Raw genomic sequence first — 27,572 nt, forward strand, 5'->3', positions numbered from 1 at the left:
TACTAGGTCATTGGGGTGGACTAAAACAACATTTTTTATTCCCTCCCCCCCCCAAAAAAAATAATAATCTTGAAAATCACAAGCTTAAAACTCAGAATAAGTCAAGTTCTTGGCTTCTTTTATGGCAAATGAAGAACTTACGTGTTTAACATTTTGCAGCGGAATAAAAGAGACCCCTCCTATCACTAGTGCAGAAGTCCCCTTTATGATAGACACAAGCATTAGACTTTCACACCAGCTCAGTTGTAACAGTAGATGAAATTTGCCAAGCACACACAAAGTCCCTTATACCTCCATGAAAAACTGAGCAATGGGTCTTTCCAACTCAGCATTCCATCTGGTCAACCAGATGCCACAGGAATGTTCACAAACTAGTCATGTTTTTAAAACTACTGATTTTATACTTATTTTGAGAATGTTACCATTTCAAGTGTAAGTCAACAAACCATGGTTTTTTTCTGCTTTTCCAGAAATCAGACCATGGTTTGTCTGGTGGGCTGAGCTCTTGTGTTCAAACAAGCCACACTGTGACTAAACAAACCATGTTTTAGCCTTAGCTGTGAACCCAGGCCACTGGGTCTCACCTTCTTTGGTTGTGGTACCAAGAGCAGCGGCAGACATTTTGCAAAACTAAGAAGCCAGCCAGATCTTCTAGCAGTCAGCTTGGGAGAAAGGAGGGGCAGGTACACCACCATTCCAGCGTGTGAGAGAGATTCTTCTCTTTCCACTGTTATCTGGTCTTACAAACCCCACCTCTAATTCAGCCTAATTCAGAACTGCCAGGACTCAGCCCCATCCATAAATCACAGCCTCTGCATTGGGAGCCAACTCAGGGACATATACAGAAGGCCTATAGCTCAGTGGCAGAGGTCTGAAGTTCAATCCCTGGCATCTCCAGGTAGGGCTGGGAGATAACCCTATCTGAACCCCTGGAGAGCTTCTGCCATTCAGTGTAGACAATACTGAGCCAGATGGGCCAATGTGTGGTGTGGTAGAGCCACAGAGCTGCTCTCCTGACACCAGCATCACTACAACTTACCTGGATGGTGGTTGGGCAGGGTGGGGCTCTAGGGCTTTATGGAGGCACCAGCAAAACCACTCTGAGTACAATGGTACCTCAAGTTAAGTATTTAATTAGTTCTGGAGGTCCGTTCTTAACCTGAAACTGTTCTTAACCTGAAGCAACACTTTAGCTAATGGGGCCTCCTGCTGCCGCTGCACCGCCAGAGCACAATTTCTGTTCTCATCCTGAAGCAAAGTTCTTAACCCGAGGTACTATTTCTGGGTTAGCAGAGTCTGTAACCTGAAGCGTATGTAACCCGAGGTACCACTGTACTGTCCTGCAGAAGCACCAGTCCTGAATTCGCCACCTCCCTTCCTTGCCCCAGCTCAGGTAAGCAGCAGAAATTCAGTGTGTCAGAAGGGGGGCTGTCTCTCTTAACACTGGTCCCTACTGGCAGCTTCTTATCTTCCTATGAGAAGCCAGATTTGCATGTCATGTTTTTGCACCTCTCCTAATAGCAACAGTCCTTTCATCAATAAGGGATAACAAAGAACTGGATTCAATGCATATACTTCGGAAGGCTTGTTTGTTCTCTGAGAGGAAACTTGTTACAAAACACAAACCTCTCTCAAAGCTACGGGAAGTCTCCAAGCCCCCTTCTCCAGTGAGCACGGAGGTATCAAAGGCTGGCTAAGTACTTTGAACAGGTTTTCATCTGCACACCACTTTGTTTAAATTAGAAACACCCAGTTCCAGTCACTGACAGTGCTTCTAAAGAGCTTCATTAAACCCACAAAAGGAAACAAGGAGGAAGAAAATAAATTTTAAAAGGCAGGGGGGAAATCAAAGCCTTCTCACTCAGATGAGATTTGACACAAGATGAGGGCTGGGCCCACAGTTCTTTGTTATTTCCAGACCTGTGGTTGTCAGATATTTCTTATGCTTTATCAGGTTTTTGTGGGTGGAGGGAGAAAAATAACCTTCAGAAAAAGAGTACTGGAAATAAAAATATTTATAAATATAAAAAATGTATCTAGCTCCCTGGAAGCACTTCCAGATTCTGTTTGTAAAACTTTTGCTAACAGAGAATGTTTGCTCCAATGCTTTGTGTGTGAAAGAGAATTTTATTCAGTAATCTTTTTTTTCCACCCTGTTTTGTACTTAGGGTATTTTTGTAAACTTTTCCCTCACTCTTTCTTCAATTCTGTGAGCCTGAAGGCTTGGCAGCTTTGACAGAAAGTTTTTGTAAGGAAAAAAACAAAACAAAAAACCTCGGCAAGAAAATGAAAGAAAGAGAAAGAAAAAGGAACAGAATCCAAGGAGCTTTAAGGATAATACAGTTGGTAACATGACACCTCACACAGTCTTAGCATCTGCTCTGACATTCAAATAGAAAGACAGAGCTGGAAAAAAATCATATAATCCTGCTGGAATCTCACATATTGGGCTTAACTTTGGAAAGCAGTAAATTCTGAGAGGCTTTTGCCTCTGACTGCTAAAGGCTAGAGCATGCTCTGCTGAAAACAGAGAAAGGAAGGGGTGTTGCCACATTTCTGACTCTCGCGGGTTTATCGCAGCTCTTAGATATAAAGACAAGTCATCAAGGAGACATTTGCTGTATTGTTTTTTCAAGTTCCATGATGGAGGGGAGGCTACCATTTCCACACAGTTTCCTCAAATGGAGGTACGACGGGTGGGCAGAAGTTGCAATTTAAAAAAAATACCCAGGTATCTTTTGGATTTTACATCATCAGCACTTGCAATCTGCATAAATGTATAGCAATTAGCAAGCAAGCGAGACTCATAAACGGCTCTTCAGCTTTGCGTACATCCCATATAAGCCATTGCAGTGACTTACAGCAGGTGTGGCTAACCTGTGGTCCTTCAGATGTTGCTGGACCCCAGTTCCCATCAGCCCCAGTGACCATGACCAATGGACAGGGATGATAGAAGTCGTAATCCAGCCACATCTGGATAGTGCAAAGTTAGCCACCCCTCACTTAGAACCACTGTGAAACAAGTTAAATCCCCACTCACACATGATACTAATGGAACAATCTTGGTACGGTCACTCTCTCTCAGCCTGTTCTACCTCACAGGATTGTTGTGAGTATAAATTGGAGGGAGAGGCATACACACCATCCTGAGCTGCTAAAAAAGCAGTAAAAAAGAGGCTGCCCTCAATGTGGTGTAGTGGTTAAGAGCAGTGGACTCGTATTCTGGTGAACCGGGTTTGATTCCCTGCTCCTCCACATGCAGCTGCTGGGTGACCTTGGGGATAGTCACACTTCTCTGAAGTCTCTCAGCCTCACTCACCTCACAGAGTGTTTGTTGTGGGGGAGGAAGGGAAAGGAGAATGTTAGCCGCTTTGAGACTCCTTAGGGTAGTGATAAAGTGGGATATCAAATCCAAACTTTTCTTTTAATTTTATTTTTAAAAGGCCAGTTTGTAACTCTCAGAGCATTGCACCTGGCTGGATTTAAATTGGGTCAACCATTTTTTCTGTGTTTGGGCTCTTGGCTTTGACTTGAAAAGACATTAACTCTGCCTTGGCATTGGCAGGGTGACAGAGTCCCCATTTCCAAAGGTTTTCATACCAAGCCTCTCTCACCCCAGCCTCATATGCAGACCAGAGTGAGCGAGCAATGCTCAAAACCAAGTTCCAGTTTTTATCTACATGAGCAGCAAGAATCAGGTCAGGAGATTTCCAGTTAATTTCAGCTCCCCTCAAGTCCTGGCATGCCTTGTGAATCACAGCCTACAGGCAAGGCTTTGGAATGAAGCTAGGGAGGCCAGCAGATGGGGGAAAGAAACAACAAGTTTCTAATCCCTTACTAAATGACGAACACTCATTGAAATGTCATCTTCTGAAATTCTTGCTCATGACCTCCATTTTATTTTATTTTTGAAAGTTACTATCCCAGGGGTATAATAAAAAAAAAAGGTTTGTTACTTTTCCCAGTGTACAGGCAAACAAAATTGTAGCTAAGGACATAGGAAGCTGTCTTACACCAGGTCAAATTATTTGTCCACTTAGCCCAGTCTTATTGGAAGGGGTCCTGAGGGTCATCTAGTCCAACCCCTCTGCTATGCAGGAATCTCAGCTAAAGCATCCATGACAGGTGACCATCCAACCTCTGCCCAAAAACCTCCCTTGAAAGAGAATCCACCACATTCCAAGGGAGTCTGTTCCACTGCCGAGCAGCTCTTATTGTCAGAAAGTTCTTCTTGATTGGAATCTCCTTTCTTGAAACTTGGACTCTCCTTTCTTGTAACTTGAAGCCATTGAGTTGGGTCTTATGCTCCAGAGCAGGAGAAAACAAGCTTACTCCACCCTCCATGTGACAGCCCTTCAGATATTTGAAGATGGCTATCACATCTTCTCTCAGTCTCCTCTTTTCTAGGCTAAGCATACCAAATTCCCTCAACTGCTCCTCATATGGCTTGGTTTCCAGACCCTTTATCCTCTTTGTTACCCTCCTCTGCACACCTTCCAAATCACTCCAGGTGTGATCTGAAGAAGGCAGAATAGTGTGGTACTATTACTTCCCTTGACTGGGACACTATACTTCTGTTTACGCAGTGTAGAACAGCTTTTTTGCTGCTGCATCACACTGTTGGCTCATGTTAAGCTTGTGGTCTACTAAGACCTCTAGATCCTTTTCCCATATAATACTGGTAAGCTAGGTGTCTACCATATTATATTTGTGCAGCTGGTTATTCCTGCCTAAGTGTGGAACCTGACATTTATCCCAGTTGAAATTCATTTTGTTTGCTTTGTCAATCTGTTCAGTTCATCTTGAATCCTATTCTGTCTTCTGCAGCATTAGCTACCTCTCCCAGTTTGGTGTTATCTGCAAATTTGATGAGCAGTCCCTCAACTCCTTCATCCAAGCCATTTTAATAGATGTTGAACAACAACAGGCCCAGGGCATAACTCTGACTGGCAGCAGCTCTCCAGGGTCTTGTGCAGAGGTTTTCCACATCACTTGCCACCTGAACCTTTGGCGATGGGCAGGATTGAGCCCAGGAGCTTCTGCGTCCAAAGCAGTGAGCTATGTGCCTTCCCTGATACATCAGCACATGTTTAAGGGTTACCCAGATCCCTAGTTAGTCCCACATGTTCGTCATCTCTTTAACCCTCTCAGTAGTTTGTCCCATGAGACGTGATCCTCTGCTCTTGGGGATGGGGAGAAATTTAGTTCAGTTCACCTTGAAGGCTGAATCTATCAAATCCTCCCTTTTCAAAACTAAACGAGAACCGAAACACAGCCATCCATCGAAATTCACACTTCTCGAATTTTGCGGTGCATCATTCTAATAATGTGCACCAAAATGCATACATCGGGGGAAAGCATGCAGCAAAATGCATGCATTAGTGACAATAGCATATACAAATGCATTATGTTGGGGGAAATTGCATAGAAAAGTGAGTGTTAAGAGAAGTGAGCACTTAAAATGCTGATGAATTTTCATGAGGGCTTAAAAAAAATCACAAACTTTTGCAGAAATGTGAACAACTGAACTTAAAAGTGGAAAACAAATGAGGAACCAAGAGAAAGTGATATTGACAAATTAGTCCATCCCTATGTGCATATCTGTTTTGCTGTGTCCAATCTCTGGGCTCCCAGGTATCCATCCAGGCTTTCTTATGGGGCCATTACCTATCAGGGTTGACAATACTGAGCTTTATAGACTACTTGCTTGACCTCCATTAGGATTATCATTCCCTCTAATAACAAACTCAGGGAACAAGTGCCAATCTGGGAGCCAGTGGGCTCCGTAGGGAGGATGCGCAAGATTTAAATTGAATCATCAGCAACAACTGGATCGTATTCAAAATGGGGTCACTGGGAAACAAGATGGAGGTGTCAGCCTGCTTCTGGGAGAAACTCCAAGGATAATTCAGCAACACTCGCTGGCCGTGAAATGTTGGGTGTCAGTAGGAAAAGGAAAAATGGAAGACACAGTGGTGTGGATAGATTGGAGAAGCCTAGAGGAGTGCATTGCTGGCTGAAATGCTGGATAGGATTTAGAGGTGAGAATACATTGATTTTTGTTGCTGCTGCGAATCCTAAAATTATACACTTCCTGTTGAGGGTGCCTCTGACCAATATTTTGACTGGCCTGGCTGTTTTTATAATGCCATCTATTTATTTCCAATGGCCTATTCTTTAGCAGTTACATGTAGGAAATTATTACCTCATGAACTGTTGCTTAGTTGAGAAAACACATCAGATAGAGTTTTCAATGGGTGCCACATCCATTAGCTTGCCCTAATTCTCCACCTCTTCTTAGGTAAAAAAATAAATAAATTGAAAATCCTTTCATTAAAAAAAAAAGTCTTCTCAGCTGTTTCTGAGAGAAATTTTTTTGTTATGATTATTCATATGTCTTTAAAACTATTTTGTGAGGCTCCCTGTATAAAACATGACTATACCATTTTAAGCCACTGGGCACCTTCAGTGTCTAGGGTGTTGTACCCAAAACAGAAAGAAAAGGAAAAGAAAAGCCTTTGAGAAAATAAACACCTCTCAAAGAAAAGTAGGGAGACAGAGAAAAAGAGAAGACAGGTTGATGTTAAGTATTTGGGGGCAGAATCTTGAGGGGTGGACACTGGAAACGTCTAGCCAGGGTCTTCATCCTCTTATATCATTCAGGGACTAAAAAGTCCAAAAATATTTGGGTTTATCTATATTACCCCCTTCCTTCCAGGTGTTTTCTGAGGTAAAAATCCCCCTTCTACAGAAACGGAAAGGTGTTAAAATCCTCCTATGTGGTGTAAGTCCCCCTCAGGTGAGTACATCCTTATTCACCCTGCAGCGCTCTGTCATGACAAGTTGTACCTGCTAAAACTATTCTTTCCAGAAATATGAGGGCTAGGCCATAGAAGTTTCCAGCAGTCTCTCTTTTTCTTACTCTCTCTCTCTCCTGCACGAAACCCATCAAGCTTTAACCCATCAATCACCCATGCCTTGTAAACTGTTCACTGTAATTGTCACTCAGCTACTTTACAGAGCCAGAAACACCCTTACAACAATGACCCCTCAATTCAGTTCACGAGCACAGTATATCCTGTCTTCCATTCTCTCTCTCTACCATCCATGCCTGACACACACCCCAGGTCCCACAGACATATGTCCTGACAGCTGCCATGAGCACACATCCAGATTATACCAACAACCCAGCTTCTGACTTCCAAATGTCAGAACGGTCCCCAGAGCCTAGCTTTTTTATATAGCCTAACTTCTTTGAGGATGGCACTTGGGGCCTCCCCTTAAAGGTATGAGGACCCAGGTTGTCCTTCATCTTGACAATCAATAATTAGTCTGCACATGCATGCTCCTTGTTTGCAAACTCCAGCATCAAGCAGCAACTGGAATACGTGAATCTGCCAACACCAGAGAGCTTCATAACATTTTGCCTCAAAATACTTCTAAGGCAAAAGGTTTTAGCTCAGTATTTGAGCATCTGCTTTGCATGCAGAAGGTTCCAGGTTCAATCCCTGGCATCTGCAAGTAGGTCTGGATAAAACCCCTGGCTGAAAGAGCTTCTGTCAATCAATGCAGACAATATTGAGCCAGATGGACCAAATGATCTGACTCAGTGTCAGGCAGCTCTTCCTATATCCTATATCAGTGCACACATAGCAGGGTGCAAATCATCACATGTTGGAATATCAAGTGATAGGCATGCATGTGTGAACCGGCCGGACAGGCCCACTGTATCACATTTATTTCATTAGACATAAGAAAGTTTGCTGGGTTGGAAGTGGGGTACTTGAGACTGAATCAAGATGTCTCACTTCCTGATATGGAAAGAGTAAAGGTCCAGTATAATATGTAGGAAAGGAACAATACCTCTTTGCCGGATTTCTCAATCTCTACCGTCACCGTGGTGTGGTTCTTGTGCTCCTGGAACATGCAGAGGTAACAGATGCAGACCTGGTCCGTCTGGCAGAAAAGCTCCATCGTCTTGCCGTGCACAGGGCATTTCCTGGCTTCAAAGTCCTTGATGGGGTCAAGGAGCTGGTGATCCCGGAAGGCAGCCCCTTCAAAGTGAGGCTTCAGATGGAGCTCACAAAAGCTGGCTTGGCACACAAGGCAGGACTTCACGGCCTTCTGCTTGTTGTCAATGCAGGAGTCGCAGAGGACCTCTTCGAGGACCCGGGGCCTTGAACTGGACCCTCTGCTCACCCGGTTGAAGTTGGATCTCTTGGTGTCTCCTGATTCCCCAAGGGAGCCAGTGGGTTTCCTCAGATCTGCAATCTGCCCACTGGAATACAGTGACTTCTTCACATCCCCTTCGCTGGTGAAGGTTTTCTTTGTTTCCATGTTGTATATAGACTTCCTCAGGTCCCCTCTTTCTGGGAAGGACATCTGGGACCTCCGAGGCTCCCCTAGAGGCATGGAGGGGAACGCTGGCTTCTTGCCCTCCCCAGACTCCATGTTGAAATAGGTCGACCTCTTCTCATCGGATTCAACAAACTGGATGATTGGCCTCTTCCAGTCGCCCCCAGAATATATCGATTTTTTGAGCTGTTCTATCTCCAGCGCAGGGCTGGTGTTATTCTTGTTGGCATCTTTTTCCCCTTTGCTTGGGCTAGTCGGTTTCTTCCCTTCTTCTGCCTCTTTTGGTGGAGAGGCTGGGGTCTTCACGTCTTCTGACTTACTTGTGGTCCCATTTGCTCTTGCTGCCTCCATCCCGTAGCTTTTTCTCCTGGCCTCAACACTTTCTTTTCTCTCTCTGCTGCAACTGTCAGGAAACGGCAGAAGTCTCGGACTACCTTACCCTTTCACAAAAGCCAGCAACCTCACTGGCTGCTGTCCCGGCAAGGAATGGAAGAACAATACGTCAAAAGCTTTACCTAAATGCCACACCTGAAAGATGGGGAGGAGAACTGAGATACCTGAATTACACTGGGCAGAGCCAGAGAGAGAGAGAGAGAGATGTTACAAAAGGCATCAAGAGAGCCAGCTGCATAGTTAATTATACAAGCCAGCCCACACCCAAGAACATTCTTGTCTAACCAGGTTTGGGAATGAAGGGTTGTTTATGTGTCACTTTTTTCTTTCAAAAATAATTTTCATTAAGAGGCAGCAACCAGTTCTGCTACCTACTTCGAAAATAGTTGCTTCTGTTGACAGCAGGAGTGGAGTGACCTTCTCTGCTGCAGGAGCAGGATTATACGTAGAGTGTAAGGTACAAGAAAGGGGGGGGGGGGTAAGTGGACTGCTTGTGTGTGCATGCAACTAGGCTTGCCATTGGAATTGATGCAAAGAGTCATAATCAGATAATGAACTAAGGATATTAGAGTTTCCATGAGAACTAGAAGCAGAAAATGTCTGAAGCTGAGAGTCTCAGCTTCTGACATTGTTGTTTGAATGCCTGCACTGCAACACTTTACTAGTTTATCTAAAGGAGGCTGAAAATACAACATTCTGCACACTTACTCTCTTGACAAATGGTGAGAGAATGAGAGGAAGTGGAGATTGGCAGAAATGTCTTCATTCACCTATGAGTATTCAAGTGGGGAAGGCCATAGCTCAGTGCCATAGCATCCACTTTGCATGCAGGGGGTCCCAGGTTCAATCCCTGGCATGTCCCAGTAGGACTGGGAGAGACCCCTGCCGGAAACCCTGGAGAGCTGCTACCTGTCAGTGTGCGCAATACTAAGCTAGATGGACGAATGGTCACTTTGAGGCAGCTTCCTATATTCCTGCCATCCTGGTTATTTATTCTGATTCTCCGTGGACACACACACACCCAGCACACATCAGGTCTTTTCCTCTCTCGGTGGCCCTCCAATTATCTGCGCACCCAGTTAGTTCAAAGCTTTTAATAGCTACCAGAGCATTTCAATAAATGTGGGCATTGTACGCGTCTGTGTTTATAATTTTCAGCATTAGGATTTCATTAGTGGTTCACAATAGGCCTTGCCTGCTCCTTTACAGAAGCACAGGACATGTGCTTTAATTGTTTAAAAACGCAAATCATTAAACAAAACAAAACAAATTACATGGACTGTTTATGACTATATATGCTGGGCTTAATCCCTCCTTCCCCTACTGCCGCCGCCTTCTTTCGCTCTCTGCTTCTTGGGTTGAGGTGATCTCTTAAGACAATAGCCTTTGGGGAACTTGAGTCAATTAAGGAATGTTCTAGGGTGGAGATCTGTGTTCTCAGATGTACTGAGGCAAGTATGCAAGGCTTGCTTGCTTGCCTGCTTTTGTTCTGGATTCAACACTTCAAGTAGGAGAGAATGAACTTCAGGTAGCCAGCCACTGAACTCTGCAAAATAATAAAGGAAGCACTTCTACAAATGTTCCATTCAACGTGGCTGGTAAGAACGTAAGAACATAAAAAGCTCTTCCTGGGTCAAACCAAATGGAGCCCATCTGGTCTAGAATTCTGTTCTCACAGTGGCCACCCAGTGGACACCCACAAGCAAGACTCAACACTTTCCCCTCTGATGATTTCCAGCAACTGGTATTCAGAAGCAATACTGCCTTTGATCACAGAGGCAGAGGACAGGAATCATGGGTAGTAGCAACTGATAGTCTTCTCCATGAATTTGTCCAATCCTATTTCAAAGTCCTCCAAGTTGTTGGCTATTACTGCCTCCTGTGGGAGTGAGTTCCATAGATGAACCGTGCACTGTGTGGAGAAGTGTGTGGAGAAATGGTAATCTGGCGCTCAGACTGGGAAATGTTATGCCATTTTTGTTGTTCAAACCTCCCCAGATAACAGTTTCTGGTGAGCAGCCTACTGGTTCCCTCACGAGGGAGCTTTTGACACTAGTGTTTTGTTTATAATCAGAATCAGAATTGAAGAATTGTAAGGGACCCTGAGAATCATCAAGTCCAACTGCCTGCAATGCAGGACTACAGTGGTACCTCGGGTTACATACGCTTCAGGTTAAATACGCTTCAGGTTACAGACTCCGCTAACCCAGAAATATTATCTCGGGTTAAGAACTTTGCTTCAGGATGAGAACAGAAATCGTGCAGCAGCAGCGCAGCGGCAGCAGAAGGCCCCATTAGCTAAAGTGGTCTTCAGGTTAAGAACAGTTTCAGGTTAAGAACAGACCTCCAGAACGAATTAAGTTCTTAACCCGAGGTACCACTGTATGCAGCTGTCCCATATGGGGATCGAACCTGCAACCTTGGTGTTATCAGCACAAGCCTCTAACCAACTGAGCTATCCAGGCATCGTTGGCATTAATACAAAAATATGCAACTTAAAGAACATTGAGACAAGCTCTGCAGGATCATACCTATGGTCCAGCAAGGGCTGCATCCTGTTCCAAAACGAGCCAGTCAGATGCCTCTGAAAAGATCACAAGCTTGATGGCAATATCCAGCGGTGACTGGTGTCCATAGGCATTGGTAGGGCAGAAGGCAGGGAGCCCAACAGTAGGTGGCGCCAGAACAAATGGCAGGCAGAGCCAACTCATTATAGTTCTGTTCCCCATCAATCCCTTTGCAGAAATCTACAGGGCAACACTGAGAATAAGAAGGAAGAAGCTGGCAGGCAATGCCACCTCCTGGACTGGCTGTAAGAAAGAAGGCAGGCATACGGGGGGCTGTCTGAAGGCAGACCGAGATTGGTGGGGCAGAGCCCCATCTGCTGTAACGGAGCATTGTCATCAATTGTTGCTCCCCAGTAATGGGTATTTAGAGGCATAATGCCTTGGAATCTGGACATTCTATATAGCTTCCATGACCTCAATTACTATAGATAGTCACATGCTTTTGTCTTATTCCTTTTTTTACCTTCTAAGCCAACAATCATCCATCACCACACTTGGAGGCAGCATATTTCATAAATAAGGATATGTGGTGTGAGAAAGGTCTTTCTTTCACCCACCGTGACTCTGAAGCCAAATAATTTTATTGGATGATCCCCAGCGTTAAGGATTTTGAGGAAAATGTTGCTTATTCCACTTTCTTCCACACCATGCATTATAATGTAAAGCTCAGTTCTATTTCTCCTTAGGCATTTTTTGAATAAAAGAAATGTATTTTGTCGAAGTAACCCCTCAATCATTTTCGTTGTCCTCTTTTGCTCCTTTTCAGTTAGGAAAGCTGGCAGCTGGCCAGATGGTGCTAGACTTTGATATGAAGTTGGTCCCTCCAAAGCAAACATCTTGCAGAATCTCCAGCTCTTGAAGGCTTCGTCTTGCTTGTTGTTGTTGTTGTTTAGTCGTTTAGTCGTGTCCGACTCTTCGTGACCCCATGGACCAGAGCACGCCAGGCACCTCTGTCCTCCACTGCCTCCCGCAGTTTGTTTGTTTTTTAAAAAATATTTTTTATTGAGTTTCTTTTCTTAGGGTCATAGACACAAAGTTAAAGCAAGAAAATACTAGAAACAAAAACAAAGAAAAATGATAAAAAGATTATTACAATCCAACTTTCAATAGTTTTTCCAATATTCCAAATGGACTTCCCCACATCCTCCCGACTCTGCGTTCTTTGCAATAAAAGTTTCAGCAATTTGTTACCTTGTTTCTTAACTTACTGTATCTTTCAGTTATTATGTTTTTAATTTCACAATATTGTATCCCAACTTTGTACATTTAAAGTTAACATAATAAAATTGTTTCATATTTACCACCTCTTTTTTCTTGTCTTAATTTTCAGTTTACCTAATCAAGTTGCTAAAAGCAAAAGTTTCCTAATCGTGCGTATTTCTTAACATTCATACAACTTATAATGTTTTTGCAAATAGTCCTTAAATTTTTTCCAGTCCTCTTCCATTGTTTCCTCCCCCAAATCTCGGATTCTGCCAGTCATTTCAGCCAGTTCCATGTAGTCCATCAACTGCGTCTGCCACTCCTCCAGCGTGGGTAAATCTTGAGTCTTCCAATGCTTTGCAATAAGGATTCTTGCTGCTGTGGTAGCATACATAAACAAAGTTCTATCCTTCTTTGACACCTTCTGGTCCACCATGCCCAATAGGAAGGCCTCTGGTTTCTTGGGAAAGGTATACCTAAATACCTTTTTTAACTCGTTGTAAATCATTTCCCAGTAGGCCTTCACTTTTGGGCAGGTCCACCAGAGATGGAAGAATGTCCCTTCTGCCTCCTTACATTTCCAACATTTATTATCAGACAGGTGGTATATCTTAGCAAGCTTGACTGGGGTCATGTACCACCGGTATATCATTTTCATAATGTTTTCCTTCAAGGCATTACATGCCGTGAACTTCATTCCGGTGTTCCATAACCTTTCCCAGTCTTCAAACATAATGTTGTGTCCAATATCCTGTGCCCATTTTATCCTGTGTATTCCATTTAAGCAGCAAGTTATACATTTTCGAAAGTGTCTTAGTTTTTGGTTCTAACAATTCCGTCTCTAATTTCGATTTTTCCACCTGGAAACCAACTTTTTTATCCATTTTAAAAACCTCTTGGATTTGAGCATAATGTAACCAATCCCGCACCTTATTTTTTAATTTGTCTTGGCTCTGCAGCCTCCAATTGTCTCCAATTATTTCAATTATTTCCCAGTATTTTGGCCAGTAGGCCTCCATGTTGGGTCTTTTCCTGGCCTTGGCCTCCACCGGTGATAGCCACCTCGGGGTCTTGCCCTCCAGTAAGTCTTTATATTTCAACCAGACCGCAAAAATTGCTCTTCTGACAATATGGTTTTTAAATAATTTATGAGCTTTAACCTTGTCGTACCACAAATATGCATGCCAGCCAAAAGCATTATCAAACCCTTCCAGATCCAGGACATCAGTGTTCTCCAACAGAAACCAATCCTTCAGCCAGCAGAAGGCTGCGGATTCATAATACAACCTCAGGTCCGGCAGGGCAAACCCCCCTCTTTCTTTCGAATCAGTTAATATTTTAAACTTTATTCGGGGCTTTTTGCCCTGCCAGACAAACTTAGATATATCCTTCTGCCACTTTCCAAAACATTCCACTCTGTCCACGATCTGTAGGGCCTGAAACAAAAATAGCATTTTCGGCAATACATTCATCTTTATAGCTGCAATTCTGCCCAACAAGGAAAGTTTCAATCTTGACCAAATTTACAAATTCTTCTTAATTTCCAACCAACATTTTTCATAATTGTCTTTAAATAAATTCAAATTTTTCGCAGTCAAATAAACCCCTCACTGCCTCCCGCAGTTTGGATAGGCACCATAATTCAAAAGCATCAATTCTTCGGCGATCAGCCTTCTTTATGGTCCAGCTCTCACTTCCATACATCACTACTGGGAAAACCATAGCTTTAACTATACGGACCTTTGTTGGCAAGGTGACATCTCTACTTCTCAAGATGCTGTCTAGGCCTGTCATTGCCCTTCTCCCAAGAAGCAGGCGTCTTTTAATTTCGTGGCTGCTGTCACCATCTGCAGTGATCATGGAGCCCAAGAAAGTAAAATCTCTCACTGCCTCCATTTCTTCCCCTTCTATTTGCCAGGAGGTGATGGGACCAGTGGCCATGATCTTCGTTTTTTTTATGTTGAGCTTCAGACCATATTTTGCGCTCTCCTCTTTCACCCTCATTAAAAGGTTCTTTAATTCCTCCTCACTTTCTGCCATCAAGGTTGTGTCATCTGCATATCTGAGGTTGTTGATATTTCTTCCGGCAATCTTAATTCCGGCTTGGGATTCATCCAGCCCAGCCTTTCGCATGATGAATTCTGCATATAAGTTAAATAAGCAGGGAGACAATATACAGCCTTGTCGTACTCCTTTCCCAATTTTGAACCAATCAGTTGTTCCATATCCAGTTCTAACTGTAGCTTCTTGTCCCACATAGAGATTTCTCAGGAGACAGATGAGGTGATCAGGCACTCCCATTTCTTTAAGAACTTGCCATAGTTTGCTGTGGTCGACACAGTCAAAGGCTTTTGCATAGTCAATGAAGCAGAAGTAGATGTCTTTCTGGAACTCTCTAGCTTTCTCCATAATCCAGCGCATGTTTGCAATTTGGTCTCTGGTTCCTCTGCCTCTTCTAAATCCAGCTTGCACTTCTGGGAGTTCTCGGTCCACATACTGCTTGAGCCTTCCTTGTAGAATTTTAATCATAACCTTGCTAGCTTGTGAAATGAGTGCAATTGTGCGGTAGTTGGAGCATTCTTTGGCACTGCCCTTCTTTGGGATTGGGATGTAGACTGATCTTCTCCAATCTTCTGGCCACTGCTGAGTTTTCCAAATGGAAAAGATTAAGAATGTTGCCTGGGAGCAAGGCAGCTGGAGGGATACACAGGCCCTCAGTAACGTCATCACAAAGCCACATCAGAATGGCTAGCTGATTGGCTACATGGCACCTGACATCATCATGTTCACAATGTGATCCCTGATTGGCTAGAATAACACCATGAAGAAGCTCTATAATTGGTGCTGAAGTAGCAGCACATTAAGGATGTAGGGGAGGGGGGAATGTGAACGAGTGAGACCAGTAATTGGGGCGTGGTCACTGTAGGGACTTCTTAAAGATAAAGGGATCCCTGACCATTAGGTCCAGTCATGGCTGACTCTCGGGTTGCGGCGCTCATCTCGCTTTATTTGCCGAGGGAGCCGGCGTACAGCTTCCGGGTCATGTGGCCAGCATGACTAAGTCGCTTCTGACGAACCAGAGCAGCACACGGAAATGCCGTTTACCTTCCCGCTGGAGTGGTACCTATTTATCTACTTGCACTTTGACATGCTTTCGAACTGCTAGGTTGGCAGGAGCAGGGACCGAGCAACAGGAGCTCACCCCATCGTGGGGATTCGAACCGCTGACCTTCTGCTCAGCAAGTCCTAGGCTCTGTGGTTTAACCCACAGCGCCACCCACATCCCACAGGGACTTCTTAAACCACCTGAAATATTACTTTCCACATTGAACCTCACAAAAATTCAACATATCACCCATTGATCTGTCTGGTTTTATCTTCTGCAATTATCATGAGCATACTGGGTCAGGGTTAGAATCCTATGCATGTCTTCTTCTTCCTTCTCTAGCACAATCAAGAAATGCAAACTATCTAGGTCAGTGTGAGGGGTAGGGACACGAAGGAATTCCTGTGTCCTTCTACAATTGCCCAGGCCCGCTTCTTGCATTTATTTAGTTTTTAGTTTTTTGCACATGCATGCAGAGAGCCAAAGTTTGCCAATAGTGGCCCATGACTCATGTGTCAGCCAGCCACTGCCATTATAATCCTTCTGTCATCTCATTCTACTCAAGGCGTGTCTAGACAGTGTAGGGTGGAGTGGGGGAAAGTGAGTGGTGGTGACGGAGTTCTGGAATCAGTGCATCTTAGACTGTGGAAGCAATCGCATCCTCTTCGTTTCCCCCAACAAGCACTTCCGCAGATGTTCCATTCGCCATGGCTATTAATCCAAATGAAAGTTACCTGATGCTATGGGTGTATGACTCTGTCCATTTCTACTTCCTTCAGGGTCTCGTTTTCCCAATGGTTAAGTTCATTTCTCCACATTTCCACTTCAGTCTGTAGCTTCTTCTTTTTTCAAGTTCTCATGAAAACTCAGTGCATTTCAGTGCAAATTTTTCCTAATATGTGCAGGTCTGTATGCAATTTTGTCAAATAGATGCATTTTTGGCCACTTGATTTCCCTTCATATAATGCATTTCTGTATGTTATTTTCACTAATATTTCCATTTTTATTCACACTTTACCCTGCATATAATGGTATCACATAGGCTTTCAGTGTACTCCTTTCAATACCTGTTATAAACATTTTTGTTTAGACAAGCCTATCCAAATATGTAAAATGTTGATGTGTGCTTTAATCTGTTTTTAGGTTTTTGCTGGTTTAAACATTTTTGAGTATTTTAAATAGTTGCTTTTAACTGTTTTTACTGATAATTTTATTGTTTTGTTCTCTTTGTAAACTGTTGTGAGGTTGTTTTTCATAAACAAGCAGTGTATACATTTTATGAAATAAATAAAATAAAAAGTATATGCACTTTTGTAAACATTGCTTGGATGGAACATTGCTTGCACTGGAAAATTCAGAAAAGTATGAATTTCAATGGATTGCTGTGTTTTTGTCTGTGTGCTGCTTTGGAAAATGCAGGTAAGGTAGGCTCACCTTTAAATACCAACTGAATTCAATTTATCCCTCATTTATCCCTCTACCAGATGCAGCAGGAAATTTGGTCTATGAAGTTCACCCAACATATCAGCGTCTTCTTTCTAGTACAGTGGTACCTCGGGTTAATAACTTAATTCATTCTGGAGGTCCGTTCTTAACCTGAAACTGTTCTTAACCTGAAGCACCACTTAAGCTAATGGGGCCTCCTGCTGCCACCGTGCTGCCAGAGCATGATTTCTGTTCTCATCCTGAAGCAAAGTTCTTAACCCGAGGTACTATTTCTGGGTTAGCGGAGTCTGTATCCTGAAGCATCTGTAACCTGAAGCGTCTGTGACCTGAGGTACCACTGTAGATCTAACCCGAGTCAATCTCTTTCAGGCTGCATGAGAGTGCAGGGCACTGAACTTCTCCCTATTCTGTCCCAGCCAGATTTTTCCTTAAAGCAAAACTCCCAAGTGAATTTTGTGTAGATGCCAACTTGGGCAGATTATCTGAGGAAAGCCAAGGGAAGTCAAACAGGTTTCAATAAGACTAGTCAAATTTATTAGGAGGGTTTTGTTCAACCATCTTTTAATCCAACCTATCAGAAGACAGTGGCAATCTGCTTGGTGAACTACATGAAATTGTCTCTACAATACTGTGGGAGCTCTCCTATGTTGCATTCTATGGGCGATCCTATAGAATCACTTATGTTCTCCCTGTATTGGAGCACCATCTACCCACTATATGTAAGTGAAAGAAGGTTATTCTTGAACCCATCCTTGCTGGTTTCAGATATATTTTGGATGGAAAGGACACTGCCCTCAAGCAAAATAGCAGGGGCAGCTCTAAATCCTACACTACAGCTTCTTGTTAATGAGGCTCGGTGTCCTTTCAGAATTCTAGGATGGTAATTTAATGAACCTTTACAGGATAACAAATGCAAGGGACTAGGACAGAGCACTATGAAACTATAGAGCAAAGTAGTTTCCTTCTATTTTGCCCTGTCTATATTGTGTTCCTGCTCTGCAAATGTCAGTTTTCAATTAGGTGATGGAAATCTGAAGTTGGGTGGGTATCATTCAAGTCGTGTCTTTGCTGGATAGCTATCACTGCTGGAAGCAAACCATGGAACCAGTCTTGCCATCTCAGGTTCCAAAGGCAACTCCTTCCATCATCATCCAAACTTCACTTCCCATGCTACCTGTTCCTACTCTTCCTCTGAGATTTGTATTTTCTGCCCTATTGGCCAATCCTTCCCTGCCCATCAAATGTCATGTCTAGAGACCAATCTGCATATGCAGGAAAACCCAGAGACAAGTCCTGTTTGGAACAAGCCAAATTCATATCGCAGTGTGGCGACTGCAGCATGTCACATCTGAATGCCTTTTTGAATACTATTTCATGTTAATGTATATATAAGAAATATTTGCATGCTGCCAATTCATGCAGAATATTGAGGCAGTGTACAACAATATACCAAGTTCAATAAACACAGAACACCATGAAAACAATGCAAGATAATAATGTACATGACTGGTGAATCAAGGAGGTTTAAATGGCTTACAAAGACCTGTCAACATAAAAAAGGGGTCTTTGAGAAAGTCAATAGCAAGGCTGCCTGCCAAATCTCTGCTGGAAGAGGAATCTACGACATGCAACCAGAGATACTAAATGCCTGATTTCTAGAGAAATCAGAGACTTCAGGGAAATGATATATAATGAATTGAAAAAGAATATGTTGAAAATAACTCTTCCTAAGAAACCAGAAGCTTTTCTTTTAGGTATTACAGGACTAGAGATCCCGAAGGACCAGATGAAACTATTTATGTACGTGACCATGGCTGCACAGACTCTCTTAGCCCCAAAATGGAAAAATGGTACAACTCTGACCAAAGAAGGGTGGCAGATGAAATGGATGAACTATGACGAGATGGCAAAACTTACAGGAAGAATTAGAAGAGGAACCAGGAGGAGGAGGTCTTTAATAAAGAATGGGGAAAGTTTATAATTTATTTGGGGGGGGGACTATTGTAAACAATTACACACACTGGTAGGATTGACAGAAAATTTGTAGCAAAAATTTGAACTATGGAATGATAAAGAATTTATAAGAATAGCGTTATGGAAGAGATGCAGAGGGGGAAATCATTATAGTGGTACCTCGGGTTACATATGCTTCAGGTTACATACACTTCAGGTTACAGACTCTGCTAACCTAGAAATAGTACCTCAGGTTAAGAACTTTGCTTCAGGATGAGAACAGAAATCATGCTCCGGCGGCAGCAGGAGGCCCCATTAGCTAAAGTGGTGCTTCAGGTTAAGAACAGTTTCATCTTAAGAACGGACCTCCGGAATGAATTAAGTACTTAACCCAGGGTACCACTGTATATTAATATCCACAATGGGGGTGGGGGAGTCAAAGAAGAATTACATGTTTGTGTTTTTAATTCGCTTGTTTATGTAAAATAGAAAATGCAAAAATAAAATTAAAAGAATAAAAATAAATGCCTGGGTTCTAGCTGAGGCTATTTGGGCCTCTGTAACATGGGGGACACCTAGCAGGGCTCTTCTGGGGTTTCTCGGTAATAGGGTCTGGGAAATAAGGTGGTCCTTAAGTATTCAGGGCCCAAGTTCTTCAGGCAGCAGCCAAGGCATATGTTTTTAGCAGAGGCGGCACGTGCTGGCAGCTGCCAGCTGCCACCAGTACTCTAGCCTCTGGATTCTGCACCAGCTGCAATTTCTGGACCAGGCCCAAGGACGGCCCCACACAGATTGTGTTGCACAGCTCATTCTAGTAAAAACAACCTAGTGCATTAACAAATAATGGTTTGTTTGTTTTTTCTTAACCTAGTCCTCTTGCCTGTGCAGTAGCTTTCAGTGTCAAGTAGTTGTATTCCTTGATTTTCTTATGAATCTTTGCTTCCCAGATGAGTTCACCACCACTTAAGATTTTCTGAGGAGGTTCTGCTCCTCATTCCACCATAGTGGGAGGATATACCGGGCTCCACAGGGAACAGGGCCTCCTCAGTGGTCAAAAGTAAGCATTTTATGTCAAAATACATTTGAAATCTCTCTCTTGGGGTAGGGGAGACTACACTGCAACATTCAGGGAAGCCCACCATCCAATGGATAGCTGTGATCTCACTTGTACATTAGTCCCAGGTGTGTGGCTCAGGTATGTTGGTGTCAGAATTTGCAAAGATAAATAGCCTCACAGGTCCCTTGTAAAAACCTTCCTATCTTAGAAGGCTTTTAATAACTTGTTGCTATCTGCTATCTACTATTTCCCTACCAATGCAGTCTGGGATTTGGCACGCCATGAAAACATTTTTATTTCAGCAAGCATTTCCAGAATCTTATCTGGTCAATTCAGTATTCTACTGCAGAAGTGGTGAACCGCAGGGTCAGGAGCCGAACATGGGTCTCCACACCTCTCTGTCTAGCCTTCAGGACTCTGTCTCACAGGCCCTGCCTTGCCCTCTCCCTGAGTGTTCTTGCCCAGCTGGACTTTGTCCTTGAACTCTGATCGTGCCTCTCGCCATTTATGTATTCTGCATACATTTTATTTTCTTGGAAATCACGTAAGGAGCTATGATTCTAGGTGATTCATGAATATTCTCAAGAAACAAATACAACTCATGCCATTTTATTGCTTGTTTATTGTTTTGCCCTTAGTGTTGTTGCTTGATATTGTTTCCACTTTGCGCACTGCTCCAAATGTTTTTGCATGAATAGGAGTACGAAGGAAAAACCCATCGAGTCAAGCATGGTGGCTCCTCTACCCCCTCTTGGAAGAAAGAAGGCGCTTGGAATATTACAGTCTGAAATTCCTTCTCTGACCTACCAGGGCTACAGGCTTTGCCAGATAGCTCCCCACAGACACGTTCTGCCAGTTCCACTTTCAATTTGTGTTATCTTTGGCCCTGGCTGCAAATTAGTCTTGTTCACAGCTGACTGTAACTGGAGCTTCACACGGGATTTTTCTGGACTGCAGCAAGTCTTGACGCCGCTTGCAGCAACCAATTTAATCCTCCTTGGCACAGGATTAGCAGATCCACAGTTTGCAAATGAACAATTTTATTTTTTTTTCTTACTGGGACAGAGGGTGGAAGAGATCCATTGAAACCCTACACTGGGTGATCATTGGCACTGTCATCAGGCTGGTTTCTGACCATCCATGCACAGAGAACATAACCCAGGATTATGTACTGTGACTGGCAGGAACACCCCAGGGTCACATGCTGAGATCTTTCCCATTACCTGCTTTGTCAGGTATGGGGAGGCTTTGGCCCTCCAGATGTTGCTGAACCACAACTCCCATCATCCCTTGCCATTGTCCATGCTTGCTGAGGCTGATGGGAGTTGTAGTTCAGTGAAGTCTGGAGGACCAAAGTTCCCACACCTGTGCTACATGATCCTTTGGGATTGCCAGGGATTGAACCTAGGACTGTATGTATGTAACACTTGTGCTCTACAATTGAGCTACAGCTCCTCCCTGAAAATATCTACCCGACATTAACTGATCAAAATTGCCCTTCACTTCCAATCTGAAGGTGTTAACAGCTTCAGTGGTAGGGGGGGAAGGGGAAAAATGTGGACACCTGTCTTTGCCCCATTCTTTATGTGTCTAACAGCAACTTCCTGCATGGAACCTATTTGGATCAGGGAAAAGTCACAGGGGGGAAGGTTAATTTCCACCTTCTCAGCACCACTTCCCTGTGGCCGCTCTGAAAAAGATGTCAAGAGATCCAGTCATGCATTTCCTACCCACGCCCTGTTTATTTCCATCTACAGAGATCATGCAGGAGATTTGGAGCAGGGGGTGCCCAATTTTCTCATATGAGCCACCTAGACTGGAAGTCTGAGTCACAGAGCGAGGGAAACCCTATAAAGCATCTTTAAGTGTCATTGTGGAATCCAGAGTCCTTTGCAAAACCCAATAAAGCAAGCTTCACAACAGAGCTGTGAAATAGGTCAATTGCGCAGGTTACTAGACCTGTGTAAACAAACAAGGGAGGGACACAGCCAAGAAACAGGGCGCAAAACCTGCTGAGATATGTGTTTGAAGGATTCTCCATGTGCCACTTCCTCCTTTGATGCAGAGTGAGCATATTTCTGCATCTTTATTTCTGCATCTTCTCCCCTTCATTTATGGGACTCATGACTCCATATGATCCAGCTATCCCTGTTTAGAGCCACATTCCACATCTCCTGGTACAAGTCTCTGGTCAAGAACTCTCTGTCAGTTGCCCCTGATTTATATTTGGCAATGCCTTGTTAAAATGCAGTTAGAATGGATTGCAGAAGTTGTCATTTTGTAGACATCAACAATTCCCATTCCCCCACCCACTTTGGGGGTCTCTTGAAGTTGTATTGCTCAGTTGGATGCAGATCAGTGGCATAGCGTGGGGGATGCAGGGGGGGGCGGCCGCACCGGGCGCAACATCTGGGGTTAGGGCAAATCCACAGGTTAGGGGGCGCAAAACCACGGGTTAGGGGGCGCAAATTACTTGCCTTGCCCCGGGTGCTGACAACTCACGCTATGCCACTGATGCAGATGCACCTTGTTTCTGCTTTACCCACATAAAAATGCATGTTAATGGACACAAAATTACCATGCGGCACATAGCTACAGATAGGGAAGAATTAGGTTTTTCCTTGCACTGTAATGAGGAAGTGCCTAATTTGTATTTCTCGAACCAATGCACAAACTGAAACACAGCTTTGAAATCTGCACTTCTCTGAATTTTGCAGTGCAGTCCTCCAGTCAAGTAATCTGTATAAAAATGTATATATCAAGGTAAAATGTGCCTTAAAATGCATCTTTTTGTGAAACCAACATGCAAAAATGCATCTTAGCAGGAGAAATTGTTTTGCAAAAGTGTGTGAAGAACTGCAGGTAAGATAGGAAATAAAGGAGAAACTGAAACGGATTTGCCGCCCCCTAATATCACACGCAAACCCAATCCCACCCTGCTTTGAGCCCTTTCTTCTGACATGAGGTCATGTGCATCAGCAGCCTTCAAAGGAAATGCTTTAGCACTGGGAAAATGCAGCCCCAATGTGCAGCAAGAGGCTGTGAGCCCATCGTTTGGGAGGTGTTTTCGCTGTGAGAAACTCCTGGGAGGCTATTGGAGAAAACATGTTGAGACAAGTGAATGCTTATTCACTCTGCAACTGAGTCACGCCGCCAATTCATGTTTTTCCCCTCTTGATTTCTCTCCATTTCTTTTTTTTTTTTTTAATGAAGTGAAGGAGAAGTTTGATGGGGGTGGGAAGGGAAATGTAGACGGGAAGGGGAAGAGCAAACACCAAGGAGACAGGGGCACAAAGAGAGGGAGCGGGGTGAAAACAAGGAGAAAGTAGTAACTGAAACTGGATGTGTAAGATGGTAAACAGCAAGAGATAAGAGGCATGAAACAATGGAAGATAAGGATAGGTGGAGACCTCAGACTGGGGTCAACTGGGGGGGGACGACAGACTAATCCTAGTGTAATCTTGATATAACAATGACCTTTGTATAGCTCAGTTTGTAGAGCATAAGGCTCTTAATCTCAAGGTCATGGATTCAAGTCCCACCATGGGCAAAAGATTCCTTCATTGCAGAGGGTTGGACTAGATGACCCACATGCTCCCTTCCAACTCTACGATTCTATGATCAGGGGTGGAGCACCAGGCGTTGCCCTGCAGGTGTCGTCCGACTCCATCAGCCCCAGCTACTATGGCCAATGGTCAGGTCTGATGGGTATTGGAGTCCAGAAGCAACTGGAGGGTTTTGTAGCAACATAGCTGGTTTGAGCTGGGTGGGAGTAATTTCAAACTAATTCTGAATAAAATGAAAAGTAGAGCACCCCACTGTGCAGCCTGGATAGCTCAGTTGGCTAGAGCGTGGTGCTAATGATGCCAAGGCTTCAGGTTCAACCAATGAGTTGCAGAATGGGCAGGGCCATAATTCTATACAGTGGTACCTCGGGTTAAGTACTTAATTTGTTCAGGAGGTCCGTTCTTAACCTGAAGCACCACTTTAGCTAATGGGGTCTCCTGCTGCCGCCGTGCCGCTGGAGCACAATTTCTGTTCTCATCCTGAAGCAAAGGTACTTTTTCTGGGTTAGCGGAGTTTGTAACCTGAAGCGTATGTACAGGTACCACTGTATTCACCTTCTTGGGTACAGGTCACATTGGAGATTTTTCTGAGGAAATGGGTATAGCAGTCCTCACCAACCTGGTGCCCGGGGCTGATCTGGAGGGCATCCCAGACTTCCCAGACTTCCTCCCAGACTTCCTCCAGACTGGGAGGAAGACCTTTCATTGCCTACAGACAGCCACCCAATCTTAAACAACTCCTAACCCACAATAATACTACAACCAGACTTAACACGGACACTGGCACCAGAGCCTGCAATAAACCCAGATGCCAACTTTGCTGCCACATACACCCGGACAACACCATTACTGGCCCCAACAACATCACACATACCATCTCGGGACTATTTAATTGCTCATCGTCTAACATTGTGGATGCCATCAAATGCCAACAGTGTCCTTCAGCTCTCTATATTGGACAAACAGGCCAAACCTTACGCCAAAGAATAAACGGACATAAATCTGACATCAAGAATCACAAGACAGAGAAACCAGTAGGAGAACACTTCAATCTCCCAGGACATTCTATACAAGATCTCAAAGTAGCTGTTTTACTACAAAGGAATTTCAGAAATAGACTGGAAAGAGAAGCTGCTGAATTGCAACTTATTACCAAACTTAAAACCATGGAGAGACCTGGTCTGAACAAAGACATTGGATTCTTATCTCATTATACATGACAAAGCCATTTTTCACCTTCTCACCCCTTGCTTTTTCCTGTAAGACCTATTGCAGCCGTTAAGAGTCGTCAACAGGCTCATCACAGCTCTCTGCCAATCACCCATTCCCACCACCCTTCTGAGTAATACCCCTCCCCACCTTCTCACTATATAGAAGGATCTGGCAACTTCTGTTTCAGTGTATCTGAAGAAGTGTGCATGCACACGAAAGCTCATACCAAGAACTAACTTAGTTGGTCTTTAAGGTGCTACTGGAAGGAGTTTTTTTTTTGTTTTGACTATGGCAGACCAACACGGCTACCTATCTGTAATTATGAATAATATTATTAATAGCATTTTTAACTGCCTTTAAGAGCTTCCTGCCTCTGTGTTTGCATGACAAGAAAGCTCCACTACCCAAATTTATGCTTGTCGTGCAGCTGTGAAAGGCACAGGAGCCTGTTGGAAAACAGATGGTGGCAACCCTATCAGTTAGGTGAGATACCGGCTTAGCATCCCAGAGACGCCTGCCTTGCTAGCAAGAAACACAGAAGGGTGTGCTACAGCTTCTGTGGCTCCTCTTTTTTTCTTTTTTGGCAGGTGAAACTTGCCTCAGCTTGCTGCATGGTTTCCCTTTGATTATCGCTGCTTTCCTCAGTAAGATGGCTTCTCTGCAGGTTTTTATGGACACAGTTTGCCTCTTGTGAAATCCCTGAGCAAGCAGAAAATGTGAAGCAAGAGCAGCTCTTTCTAAACCTCATGTTTCTTTCTGAATCAGAGGTTAAGGTTCAGCTACTTTTTCTTGCTTGCTTTGCAGGCAAGGCACACAAACCATTGTTTGTAGTTCAATGTTGTCTACAGTGACTGGTGACAGTTCTCTGGGGTTTCAGACAGGGGCATCTTCCAGTCCTACCTGGAGGTACCAGGGGTTCAACATGGGACCTCCTGCATGCTAAATTCCCCAGGAAGAGGGACTGCTCATTAAACCACTCTAGCAGTTGTAGCTCTGTGGAGAGAATAAAGGTAAAGGTAAAGGTACCCCTGCCCGTACGGGCCAGTCTTGCCAGACTCTAGGGTTGTGCGCCCATCTCACTCAAGAGGCCGGGGGCCAGCGCTGTCCGGAGACACTTCCAGGTCACGTGGCCAGCGTGACATCGCTGCTCTGGCGAGCCAGAGCCGCACATGGAAACGCCGTTTACCTTCCCGCTTGTAAGCGGTCCCTATTTATCTACTTGCACCCGGGAGTGCTTTCGAACTGCTAGGTTGGCAGGCGCTGGGACCGAACGACGGGAGCGCACCCCGCCGCAGGGATTCGAACCGCCGACCTTTCGATTGGCAAGCCCTAGGCGCTGAGGCTTTTACCCACAGCGCCACCTGCGTCCCTGTGGCGAGAATAGAGGCCTCCTAACTACACACACTACCTCTAACTAACTACAATTCCCAGGATTCTTTGGGGGAAGCCATGTTTGTTTTTTTAAAGTGGCATGATACTGCTTTAAATGCACAAATTGAGCCCAGTTCAGACGGGATGTCAACATCAAAGCTCATATGTAGGTAAGAGAGACAGGCCACTCAGAATAATGATGATTGAGCTCTGAGACTGGGGCTCTTTAAGGCCTGGTGGCATTGGATTGGTCCTTGGCTTCAGGCGACTACGTGTTCAGTCAGGTGGTGACTCAAGTAAAGGTAAAGGTACCCCTGCCCGTACGGGCCACTCTTGACAGACTCTAGGGTTGTGCGCCCATCTCACTTAAGAGGCCGGGGGCCAGCGCTGTCTGGAGACACTTCCGGGTCACGTGGCCAGCGTGACAAAGCTGCATCTGACAAGCCAGCGCAGCACACGGAAACGCTGTTTACCTTCCCGCCAGTAAGCTGTCCCTATTTATCTACTTGCACCCGGGGTGCTTTCGAACTGCTAGGTTGGCAGGCGCTGGGACCGAGCAACGGGAGCGCACCCCGCCGTGGGGATTCGAACCGCTGACCTTTCGATCAGCAAGCCGTAGGCGCTGAGGCTTTTACCCACAGCACCGCCCGCGTCTCGGTGACTCAAGTACTGCAGCCTAAATGGCATCCTTGAGGAAAACAGTCTGCAAGACTTGTTGTGTGAGAGAAATGGGGCTCTGGTGACCCATCTGAGGGAATGTGTCACAGCCTGACTGCTGAGAGCCCCGGTTCAAGACCAACCCTGCTGGGTTCCCCCACAAGTGTGCTACAGATTCCAGAGCAGTGCTGTCAATTTTAATGGGAGCCCAGAGCTCCTTGTAATGTTGCATTAGCCTTTATTCGTCAAGTCAACAATGGCTGCTTGCGTGTGTGTTATAAACAGTCAGTGTGAACACATCAGCCATGCTAATAATTCCCACTTTGTTCTGAATAGGGTTATTAATCCAACATCTTCATGATTCAAATGGACAGGGCCCTTGGAATTAATTAGACCTGCTTTGTAAGGAATCACTCTCCAGAAATTATGGCTCTATTGCTTCCAACCGAGCTCAGATATCAAACAATCCAAGAAAATTGCAGACAGGAAAACCATAAGATCACTGTTTCAGTGTTTCTTTCTTCCTTCTCTTGGAAAGTTGTTGGCATCTTGAGTCTGCAAAGGAAGACAAGTTTCCCAACCCACAACCCACACACACATACACAAACACACACATTTATTTGAACCTGTGTCAGATCTTTGGTCCATCCAGTCATGTACTGCCAACACAAGGAGTCGCCAATCTG

At 44.3% G+C, this 27,572-nt stretch overlaps 1 protein-coding gene across 3 annotated transcripts in view; it reads right to left on the reverse strand.

The window, feature by feature from the left end:
* The window catches only part of TRIM29 (tripartite motif containing 29), a 47,161-nt gene extending 38,183 nt beyond the window's left edge, over positions 1-8,978 (reverse strand). For all 3 annotated transcript variants that reach the window (XM_028708387.2, XM_028708386.2, XM_028708385.2), the window contains exon 1: positions 7,864-8,978. In XM_028708387.2, coding sequence (XP_028564220.2) covers positions 7,864-8,706 — 843 coding nt within the window. In that variant the 5' untranslated portion in view covers positions 8,707-8,978. The remainder of the gene's footprint in view (positions 1-7,863) is intronic.
* Positions 8,979-27,572: the final 18,594 nt, after the last annotated feature.

The sequence above is a fragment of the Podarcis muralis genome, chromosome 15, assembly GCF_964188315.1.
Source record: "Podarcis muralis chromosome 15, rPodMur119.hap1.1, whole genome shotgun sequence".
NCBI classification, from domain to species: Eukaryota; Metazoa; Chordata; class Lepidosauria; order Squamata; family Lacertidae; genus Podarcis; species Podarcis muralis.